General features: G+C 35.9%; 1 protein-coding gene across 1 annotated transcript; it reads left to right on the top strand.

The window, feature by feature from the left end:
* LOC150097383 (uncharacterized) lies at nt 1-666 on the top strand. Its single transcript, XM_090407660.1, has one exon. The coding sequence runs from the start codon at nt 1-3 to the stop codon at nt 664-666; it is 666 nt and encodes a 221-aa protein (XP_090263786.1).
* Nucleotides 667-12,258: the final 11,592 nt, after the last annotated feature.

A 12,258-nucleotide genomic window follows, 5' to 3' on the forward strand; every position in this document is an offset into this window, starting at 1 on the left:
ATGACTGGTTGGCTAGATGAATTAAAAAATCTCAAATCCTTGCACCCCATTACACCTCGCCTTTATGGGGCACCTAAAATACATAAAGAAGGCGTTCCGCTACTTCCGATTGTAGATCCTCACCTACTAGCCAAACATCTTGCAAACTTGCTAAAAGGTAAAATTAGACAAACAGAGACTTATATTAAAAACTCGCACCAATTTGTTGAAAAACTTAAGACAGTCAAATTATCACAAACGGACATTATGGCAAGTCTAGATGTAGTTTCCTTATTTACAAATGTACCGGTCAATGAGGTTGTTAACATTCTAAAAGATCTCTTCCCTCAAGACATCACCCAGTTGTTTCATCATTGTCTCAAATCCAATTTTTCTTCAAAGTTAATGACAGTATACCAACAATTAGAAGGACTAGCCATGGGCAGCTCCTTATCACCACCATGTGCGAACCTCTTTATGGAAAAATTTGAAAATGATATTTTCTCTAACATTTCTCCAAACCTTCGATTTGGTGGAGATGCGTGGATGACATCTTCATCCTTTGGAAAAATAATATGGAAAACCTCCTGGTGTTTCTTAATAAAATCAACTCACTACACAATAAGATCAAATTACTATGGAACTCGAAAAGAACAAAGAGCTACCCTTTCTGGACATACTGGTTAAGAGACACTATAACAATTTCCAACTTTCTATCTACAAGAAACCCACAGATACAGGAAGGTATCTACATTATTTGTCAAACCATAAGTCACAGAAACAGAGTATAATACACATGCTACGCAACAGAGCCCAAAAGTTTATTTCAAAAGGTGATGATGTACAGTTAGAACTGGCTCCAATCACAAATACTCTATCTCTTAATGGTTACCCTACAAACATTTTAAATAAATTCCTGTTTAAAAATAACCTTCAACAACGTGAAAAACGGTGCCCCAACACGTGTCCACAGCAGTCATACCATATGTGAGTACAGTGTCCAAGAAATTAGAAAGAATGTTAAAGGATCATAACATCAGAGTGGTTTCAAAACCAACTACCACGATCAAACAAATCTTAAGATCGCCTAAAAATAAGGTCCCATTTTTTAAATATCCAGGAGTGTATGAAATTCCATGCATGTGTGGCCTTTCATATATTGGACACTTCTTGAAGCCTTGAAATAAGACAAAAAGAACATGTGGGGGATGTCAATCACAACAGAATCATTACATCAGGTTTAGCTCATCATTTTTCAACTTCCAACCATGTTATAGACTAGAAAAACAGCTCTATGCCTTACATCAAAGATGACTATAGACACCCAACTTTCAAAAAAGCAGCAGTAGTACTACGCACAGGCAATAATTTAAATTGAAATCAGGGTATTATCCTTAAAGATATATAGAAAATCCTCATCTCTTCTCTCAGCTCAACAGAACTACAATTAGCGAATAACCATGTGACACATAGTCATGTACTTGATACTGACTGAAGCATCCCAACGTATGCACGCTACACCACATGAAATATCAAATGGAGCTGCTTGACAGTTATTACAGCCTTGAGAAAGCTAGTCAGAAGCTAGCGAAACTAGTTGGCTATTTGTATGATCTTTATTAAAAAACTTATGGTCTCATTAAAATAAAGTTATAAGTTTTAATATATTTAGACCAAATATGAACAACTGAAAAAAATATATATATAAAAATATTTCATTACAGTTTAGTATACTGCTAAATACAAGGTTGTATTTCTCCTTTTATAATGTGCAGAATGAACAAGTCTTTTCAATTACTGTAAACAAGTTTGTTTACAGTAATTGAATGTGTGATGCATAAAATGAGTGCTATTTGAAATTTGCCACTATTACAATGATTTTATGGTAAACAGTTATAAATGTGAGAACTGTACATCATTGCACATGAACAAGAAAAGGCAATGGTGGAGTTGTCATTAATGACCTGCAAATGATTCATACATCTATGTTATTGATATTAAACATTGTTAGCACAGTCAGCCATATTTTTTTATATTACTCCCTTGCACAAAAGTCAGAAGGGCGTATAATTAATTTTGTATAATAAATTTAGTTTAATCCTTTATCCAAGTGTGAGCAAACAAAGTTTGCACCTGAAAGTATCTTCAGGACTGGGGTAAGGTGGTACAACACCAGGGCAACTCGTTGCAAAGGTGGAGCAAGATACCAACACTCCTATCTCAGTATCTCCTATAATGCAAAACACATCTCCTTGCGGATATGTCTAATGTTATGCATTAAGGGAAGGGCCACAACCCAGACTAGTTTCGACCTTTATTGAGGTCTCTTCAGTGGGAGCCAGGCCCAAGTAAAGGATTAAACTAAATTTATTATACTCTAACCAAGTGAAAAATAAACTTTCAACATCTTAATCTCAATCCAGAGTAATTTATTAAAAAAGGGTGGCACACCAATTGGCAACTCCTATAGGTAAAGATGACCTGCTAATGCTTCTGCCTGGTATCTCCACTGTTGCGAAACAGAAGGCAATGCTTCATTAAATTTTGAGGGGAGGGGAGATGAAAGGTGAGTCAGTTGTAATTACTCTAAAATGTATTTTGAGCCACAGTTGATCATAAACAGGGAATTTAAAATCTGTTGTTTTCTGGCATGGAATGTTAGACTCTGCAAATGTATAGATTCTCCAGCTATGGTGAAAGGAATGGTACATATTATAGGTTGGAAAGTTAATTTGAACAGTAGTGGTTGAATCCTGGTTGTGGTTCTCTTAGAAATAGCAGTTCAGATTTAGATGTCTGGGGGGTATTAAGACTGTGAATGTTAGTGAAGATGATATGAATTTTTGTTGTATTTTAAGTTTTTTGGGGTTTGAGTTTATGTATTTTGGCACTGTTTTTAGAGTTAGTTTTATTCCCGTTGTAAGAAACTTATTTTGAATTGCATGGTTGATTAGTGTTATGAGTTTAAAGAATAAGTAGGTAATGTAGAGGGGATGAAAGACTCATAGGAATGCCTCCTACAGAGAGAGAGAGAGAGTTCAGTCCATTGCATGGCCTTTATTTCCTTCAGGTATAACCTGGCAGCAAGATTATTCACTAGTTGTTCAGAAGCATCTTGATGTGTTAACATTGAATTTGTACCATGTACTGTCTGGTAGTCTGCTTGTGACCCATTTTACTGCCATATTCTTGAATGCAGAAGGTTTTGGGTCCTTCTAGTTTGACACACTCAAGAAGCTGTTGCCCTTTGGTGGTGGTGGTGAGGTGGGGGGAAACTGGGAACCCTTACACAAGGAACAAATATAGCAATAGACACTTCAAGCTTCCAGTAAGCAAAGTGATGATTTACTGAGTGAAGAAATCCATCTACCATTTTGGGTTCTAGATGGCATTTCCTCTAACTAGAAAAAGTATCCATTGCAGCAGTGATTGCCAGAGCCCTCTGTGAAAACAGGACACACCATATATGATAGTAGAGTTGGCTTGGTTGGGAGGGACTATTTGTTACATATCACCAGTTCATTATTGGTCCATTGCTGCAGCTAGGAGTGCTTCAGATGATTGAAATGCAGTAGCTAATCAAATTGGAGACCTGACAAATAACAGACCATCTGGACAAAAGTTAATTGGCACTGTTAAACATGAAATCTAATTGTGTCACAACATCATGACTGATAATTCTAGTGAGAGTTTGGTGGCAAAAGCTGGCTTTTGGTGGCTGAATTGGAGGAGGATTCTCTGTTTAATTTAGATGTAGTTTTCATGAAGTGTTGATATTAAAATCTATGTAGGTCCTATGAATGAAGATGGAAATTTTTAAGTCAGATCATAAGATTACAATTTAAGTATATTTGTCTCAAGATCTAGGGTATGTTATCTAAATGATGCTATCTAAGAAAAATGGAAGAAATTCTTATGGGATTATGCTAATTTGATAATGATTTAAATTTGGATTTATTTAACTCTGGCTGCACAGTTTGGTCTATTGCTGTATTGGCTGTTCTTTTGGAACTCTACCAGAGCTGAGACTTAAAGAGTCTAGTCAAAGGCATTGCCAGTTCCCTTGCACATTTTTGCAAAACCCTAACTGATATCCCATGTAATCCCACAGCTGTATTTACAATGATATTCTGCAATATCTCAAGAACCTCCAATTCATCCAACTCTGTTCCCACATTAGTGTCTGTCTACCCCTCCCAGAGTTGATAAGACAATTCATAAATAGAAGCAGATTTGCTGCACAGCATAAATATGATTAAGTCATGAGTTTTATTGGCAGTCCCCGAGGTGTTTAGTGTGACTTATGTGGAAACTTGAGTAATAGAGCATTATAAGACTGGGGCAAAAATTATACACATTCAGGTTTCCTGTGACTGTGCTTGAAGTTTAGTTTCATTTATGCAGTTAGTCCTCAATGTATGTGACTTCTATTACTTGTGACAGCCATCCCATTAACACATTGACTGAATATCACCTCACTTCTACAACCCATGGATTAGGGTGTTATTGATGGCTTCAAGACATTATTTAAGAAATGCTTTTTCTCAGGCTATTAATGCTAACGAGGGTGAAAAACCCTCGGGCTTTTGGAAGAATATAATATTTACATTGTACAAAAAATGTAAATTCAGCATAAAATGAAGGGAGAGTAGAGTGTGTGAATATGAATAGGGTTTGAAAGAAGCTGCTGAAAATATGTTTATACATTCACAGGATTTGACAAAGCCTTACAAAAGCTTGCTAACAAGATATTGCTGCTAACCAAAGAGCTGAGTTGGAAATTGACAATGAAGATGTAGAGCAGTTGGTGGCATTGAAAGAGGTTTTGAACAAATATCATATAGAGCCAGAAGCACAGAAAGTTGCAGAAAAAGAAGGGGGGGGGGGAACAGAACAATAAGATGCAGAGTCTCCAAAAAGTCTGCAGTGCAAAAATTGGCAGTGCCATTTCCTTTTGTTAATAAGACACTTCAGTTGCTTTGAACAAATGGATCTGAATATGAGGAATTTGGCAGAGTAGAAGAATGATGCAATTGCTTGCTATTGAGAATTTACACATAAAAGAAAAGGAAATCCATTCAGACTAAGTAGGATGTAATGTACAAACTTTTAAAGAAGCTCACTCTTACTGTAAAGTTATCTAGTGAACCATCCTTACAATGCTTTGTTGCAATTCCTGAATTTGAAGAATTTGTTGTTGATGACTTAGTATCCTCCAGTGAATTGTCTACTTAATGAAGCAGCAATTTTAGAGAAATTACTCTTGTTCCATGTGTTTTTTTCAAGCTGAATATATATGCATCGACAAATTAGTTCAATGAGTATAGGTCGAGGGATTTTTTTATGGGAGACTTGATATCGAGATATAGACTGGAAGGAAGAAATATCACATGGCAGAAAGGGCATGGAATTTATATACTGAGAGATAATTACTTGAGGCAGCATTTGATGGAGGGGACTAGAGGGTGTGAGAGTATTGGACCTGGTCATAGGAGCAGAAGAGCTATCCATAACCAAGGTGGTTACATTGCCTCCGATTAGTGAAACTGACAATCAGCTTGGGAGATTGTAAAATGTAAGGAATATTTTGTCAAAGGGTACATATGTAAAACTAAAGGGTTGGTGATTATAACAAGCTTAGATTTGTGACATGGCATATAAAACACTATAAAATAAGGATATTTGTAGTGCATTGGAGATAGTTAAGGTTTATTTAGAGGAAGCAATGTTAAATTGCAACCTAATATAATGAGATTAATCAGGTAGGAGTTAGATAAATGAGTAATATCATTAAGCATGAGCTGCAGAAGAAGAAAATGCTGTGAAGGGTATTTAAGGAGAAAGGTTACCAGCAAACTCATGAACAGTACATACCTCAGGCAAGAAAAGTGACCAGCATGGCAAGGGAAGCAAAATCAGATTACAACAAGAATCTAGTCGAGCAGGCCAAAGGAAATCCCAAAGAGTTCTTTCATTACGTGGTAAGTAAGAGGAAGAATGACTATGGAAGATTAACCGTAACGAGTGATGATCATGAGGTGACAGAAGCCGATAAAATAGTTGAGTGACTATTTTGCAAGGGTATATCATCTTAGTAAGATTACTGCTTTAACCTATGTGACACACTAATGTGGGAACAGAGTTGGATGACTTGGAGGTTCTTGGGATATTGCAGAATCTTATTGTAAATACGGCTATGGGATTAGATGGGATATCAGTTAGGTTTTGCGAAAACGTGCAAGAGAACTAGCAATGCCTTTGTCTCAGCTTTGGTAGAGTTCCAAAGGAGTGGAAAGAGGGCAAAATAATTCCTTTGCATAAGGGAGGTTCTAAGACTACAGCAGCAAATTATAGCCAATCAGAATCTTAGGCATAGTGATAAAATTACCAAAAAAATTAGTCAAAAAGAGAATTCAAGAATGGGCAGATAAAAATGATACTGTATGAGGATCAACATGGCTTTGTTGAAGGGTCGGTCATGCCTTAGTAATTTACTTTTTATAATAGAGTAACAGAGTTGGATAAAGGAAATTGCTACATGATGATTTTGTAAAAGGCATTTGATAAAGTTCACGAGACTGTTACCCAAATTAGAAAAAAATGTGGATGGTTATGTGAATAGCAGGGTGGCTGCTGGAAAGATATCAAAAAATGGTATTTGGTGGGGAAGAATCAAGACAAAAGCAGGTGATGGAGTGCTGGGACTGTTGCTGTTTAATTTTTAAATAAATGATATAGAAAATAACCTGAAAGGAAATATTCAGTTGTTTTCTGAAATTAGGTAGAGTAATAGTTAATCAAGGCAATGTGGAGAGTTTACAGGACGAATTAAATAGGCTCTCAGATGGTCAAAAAAAAATGAGTCTCAGTTTAATGAGAAATGTAAAGGTATGCATTTTGGAATAAATAGGTTACAAGCCATGTATTACATTGATGACACAGTACTTCAGGAAATTAGATGAATCTGGAGATTTAGAGGCGGTAGTAGACAGAGTTCAAGTATACAGGACATACTGCTAAGGTAGCACATAAGTCTATTTAGATATTGAAAACCCACTAACAAGCAGAGGTAATCATCAAATTCCTGACATGTACTTTCAAGGTGTGTACAGGATATGATAGTACTACATGAGAAATTTACATCATTACTAACTTCCTATCTACAATTTTCCTAATCAGTCTGTTACCTGTCAAGACATTATCAGATCTTATATTTCTGTCCAGTTTTAAGGCACTTTTTACTGTATCAATCCACCAATATCTTGGTCTTCCTCTAGGTCTTTCTGTTGCAAACCTAGCAGCAAAATTTTTTTTGTTGATCTTTCCTCTCACATTTTGTTTCAGTGACCATACCACCTGATATTAGCTGTGCTAACATTGTCAAGATATTTCCTAATGTCCTCATTTTTAATATGACATTGCCATCTCTTCACTCTCCTAATCTTTCTAAGGACTCTCATATCTGCTATCTCTAGTTTTTGGTCAAGTGTTTTACTTATAACCCACCTCTCAGATCCATAAGTTAAAACTGGTTTGAACAGTGTCTTATATACAGCTAATTTAGTGTTTTGACTAATTTCTCTCTTATTCCATATAAATTTATTCAGTTGACTTCCTACCATACCAGATTTGTTGATTCTGTTGTCTATTTCCATATTTAATTAACCATCTTCATTAAAAATTGTGTCAAGTAGCTGAAATGTTTTACTTGTTGTATAGGTTCTCCATTCACAATGCAATTGATATCATTGTCTTTGTCTTTTTAATGCTGACCTTCATACCATATCTATTACAACAGTTATTCAATTTAGTCAGGGAGTCTTGCAGGCTTATAGCGGATTTATTTAGAAGTATAACATCATCCGCATAAAGCAAAGAGCTGAGATGAACATCTCCAATTTTGATATCAGGTTTAATACCACTTTCCTTCATAATGTGATCCATATAGATAATGAATAAGAGAGCAGATAATGTACATCCTTGTCTGACACCAGATTTAATGTCAAACCATTTTCCTGTACTTTCAATTCTAACTGCTGACTTACAACTCCAAGATTAAGTATTGTTTGAAATAATGTCCCACTGACACCATATAACTGTAGTGTTTGGAATAGCTTCTCTCTGGGCACTTTGTCTTATGCATTTTCCAGATCTACAAAATTGAAATACAGATCTTTGTTATATTCCCATGATTTCTCAGCTATCTGTTAATTGAAAATCTGATCCTGACAGCTGCTTGGCCTGAATGCAGCTTGTTCTTCAGCAAGGTTTTCTTCCACAATCCTTCTCAACCGTTTCTCAAGTATACTTACACAAATCTTACTGGGAACACTCAGTAGAGAAAGACCTCTGTAATTCTCACATTGTTTTATTTCCCTTTTTATATATATGGGTGCTATGCGTTGGCTCTTCTCCAATCATCCGGAATTCGTCCCTCTGTCCATGGCTTTCTGAACTATGCAGTGCAGCCAATGTAAGACAAAAACTTTGATACCACAATGCGTGAGCATTTCTCATCGAATACTATCTACTCCAGCTCCTTTTCACATTTCAGGCTTTGGTTGACTTTTCTACTTCAAGTATGGATATGTATTCCAGATTGCATGCCCAGTCAGTGTTTTTCACCACTGTGCTGTCACTGATTGTTTCATTTAGCAATTTTTTTCAAGTACTCTATACTTCTAGGATATCTGTTTCTCTGGTTTTCATGTCACCTTTATCATCTCTAATTCCTTTTATAGCATTCTTTCCTCCATTACTGAGCTTCTTCAACATCATCCAGAATATCTTGCCACCTTCTTGATATTTATTTTCTATGTTCTTACCAATCTTCCCATGACTTTTGTTTTAGCTAGTTTTATGCAGTGTTTAGTTTTTTTACATTTGTCTCTGTATTCTCTAAGAGCACAAGCTAACTTATTCAGCAGGAACTTCCGATATGCTTTCTTCTTTTCTTTCACTGCCTCTTTAACTTCCTGTGTCCACCATGGAGTTCTGATTTTTCTATCCTTGCAGACAACCTCACCACATGCCACTGAATATCCAAGATTTGGTTCCTGTTCACAAACTTTCATTTTTTCTTGAGTAATGTTTGTGTAATTTAGTCTACAGTTCACATCTGAAAGTTGCTCAACTTGTCTTCACTTTAAAACTTTCTTACATGGTCTTCTTTTCGATATGAAGTTCAATTTTATCCTGCTCAAGACTAAATGGTGATCACTTCCAATTTCAAATCCTGTGTATACTGGTGTCCTGCACCAGGGAGAAAACATCACTATCGACAATAATATAGTCAATGAGACTTTTCTTATTCCTTGCCTCTTCTCTCCATGTGAATTTGTGCACATTTTTATGTTGGAACATGTTAGTAATAACTAGCTCACGAGCAGAAATCCAACAGGTAATTGCCATTATTATTAGTTTTGCTCTTTTCTCCAAATTTTCTCAAAACATTTTTGTAATCATTTCCTGCTCTGCTATTTAGATTCCCAACAAGGAACTACTACTTTTCATTGTGCATTTGCTTTCTCTAAAGCCTCAAAAAAATTCCTCTTCTTCCACTTATACTTTAGTAGTACCTTTTGTTCGACCATAGGCACAAATAGGTCTTATTGTCCCTTTCCCTATTCTAATATTTACTCACATCATTACTTGAAATTGCCTGCCATTGCAGAAGATTAGGCTCGTGCCAACTATAGAACGTTCCTAAATAACAAGTGAGATCATCCACGCTCTATGAATGTATTGTACGCACTCTTTTCTTTGTTTAATATAATTGGAATCGGTTGATTTTAGTTTGTAACAGTTTTTTACTTTTTAGTGCCTTACATCAGTTATGTACTCTGAAGATGTCAACAGACTTAGTTGGTGAAACTAGTTGGTATAACTTAGTTGTTTATTATATACACTTGATCAATATAATCCCAATAAAAGTTTTTCCAGAGGTCAAGAAAATTAAACATTTTTTAACAAGATTAGGCTCGTATTTAGTGTCGAATACTATGGCTACTCCTTTTCCTTGATTGTCATTGCCTGAATGAATATAACATTTTGCATTTTTTGCTCAGAAAGATCTCACCACTTCCTGTCTTTTTTGTTTCAGTCACCCCTATTATATCAATCTGGTACTTATCAAATTCCTTAGCTAGCTCAATTTCTTTGCCAACAACAAGCAAGTAGAGGTAAGGAAGTCCTTATTCCTCTTTATCAGGGCTTGATACTTCCACATCTTGATTACTGTGCTCAGATCTGGTCTCAGGGGTTTCTTGGAAACCATGAGACCAGGCTGGAATATTCACTATGAGGATAGATTGAGGGTGTGTTGGTTGCAGAGATTGGTTTATAGGAGGAAATGAGGGGATGTGATAGAAACATTTAAGTTGTTAAAAGGATTTTTCAGTACTGATGCAACTGACATGTTTCGGCACTCGGCTAGAGAAGGCAGAATAAGAGGTTATCCCTCAAAGTCGAGTAAAGGGGTGGTTAGTAGCAGTTTTAAAACTCGATTTTTTGCTGGGAGAGTTGTGAACGAGTGAAATGGATTACCAGAATCAGTTGTGGGTGCTTTGTCTGTTAATGGATTCAAGGAGAAGTATGATAGTTTGTGTGGTTAGTTTGCTCTTCTTGCGATGAGTCTGACTCTGTGGAGGTGATCATACAATAATAATAATAATAAATCAGATCTGCTAGCACATTGCTGAATGCTAACAATGGTAAATTCTTTTATAATATCCTCATTTTAAATATGATACTGCCATTGATGCCATTTTTTCTCTCCCCTAATCTTTTTCAGAACGCTCATATCTGTGGTCTCCAGTATTTGATCAGATGTTTTATTTATAATCCAGCTCACAGATCCATAATTTAAAATTGGTTTGAACATTCTCTGGTATAGAGTTAATTTAGTGTTTTGACTAATTTCTTTCTTATTCCATAAATATTTATTCAACTGACCTACGATAGTTGCTTTATTAATTGTGTAGTCTAGTTTCATATTTAATTTGCAATCATCATAAAAATTGCTCGTAAATAGCTGAAATGTTTTACTTGTTCTATAGGTTCAACATTCAGGAAACAGTTGATGTTTTCATTGTTTCTACCAATTTCATCATCATATTGCTGATTTTCATATCAAATTTATTACAACAGTTATTCAATTTAGTCTGGAAATCTTGCAGACTTATACTGGTTTTATTTAGAAATATAACATCATCTGCATAAAGTAAACAGATAATTTTAACATCTCCAATTTTGATATCAGATTTAATACCAGTTTACTTTATAATGTGATCCATGTCCACGCGGTTAGGCTAGTGGCTGGGGAAGGAGTGTCTTAAGTTCGATTCCCATCGGTGACGTGAGGAGCTGAAGGATCTTCCTCAGCCATAGCCAAGTTAGCCAGTCTTGGGCATGGACATTAGGTTTCTCTCCAGTTTATCCTGGGGTTATTCATCCCTCAAAGTAGGCAAACCAGGCATCTATTAAAAACACCAGCTCATGTATGGTGAGATGTGATAGTGATAGTAAAAGCGATAAAATTGCAGCAAGTTAAGCTCTTGTTGCTCATCATATTGTACATCACTGCGAAAGTTTTCACGCAAATGACTGCTTCTTGACATTGATAAATAAAATTTACGAACCAAAATTTTCTTCAGCACGTACCAAATCAGAAGCAGTAATTACCAGCGTTTTATCACAATACATACTGGGCAAAGTAATAGGGGATTAGAATAAAACAAACAAAAGCACAGTCAGTTTAGATGCATCAAACAAAAAGAAAAAAAAAAAAACTTTTTTCAATCGTGCGGGTACTTTTTGAAAAATTATGGTGTTCAAGACAAAACTATAGGCTTTATTTCCTTACCTGTGAAACATCTGACCTATAGTGTGATATGTATAGTGTGTTCAGGAATGACAGGGAGAATAAAATGTGGGGAGGAGTATTATTGATGATAGCTCATGAGCTACAGCCAAGGAGAATAGAAGTTGAATTGCAGGATAGAGAAAAGAGCACATTTGAGGCCATTTGGTGTGCTAGCAGAACAAAATATACAATTGGGTGCTGCTATAGACCAGGTGATGGAACGGATGGTGGAGATAGCATGCATAAGCAAATAGAAGAAATGAGTGGAAGGAGGGTAATTATTATGGGAGATTTCAACTGGTAACATTGATTGGAGGGAGTAGAGGACACATGGGAGGAAGGAATTGGATTTTATGCGGTTATTAAGGGATAACTATCTGCAACAGCATGTAATGGAAAATACTAGGAGTCAGAGA

Source organism: Typopeltis vanoorti, chromosome 17 (genome assembly GCF_054136105.1).
Source record: "Typopeltis vanoorti isolate ZY-2024b chromosome 17, IOZ_Tvanoo_1.0, whole genome shotgun sequence".
In the NCBI taxonomy this organism is placed as follows: domain Eukaryota; kingdom Metazoa; phylum Arthropoda; class Arachnida; order Uropygi; family Thelyphonidae; genus Typopeltis; species Typopeltis vanoorti.

Coding starts and splice junctions, on each gene's coding strand:
- LOC150097383 (XM_090407660.1), top strand. CDS start 1: ATGACTGGTTGGCTAGATGAATTAAAAAATCTCAAATCCTTGCACCCC.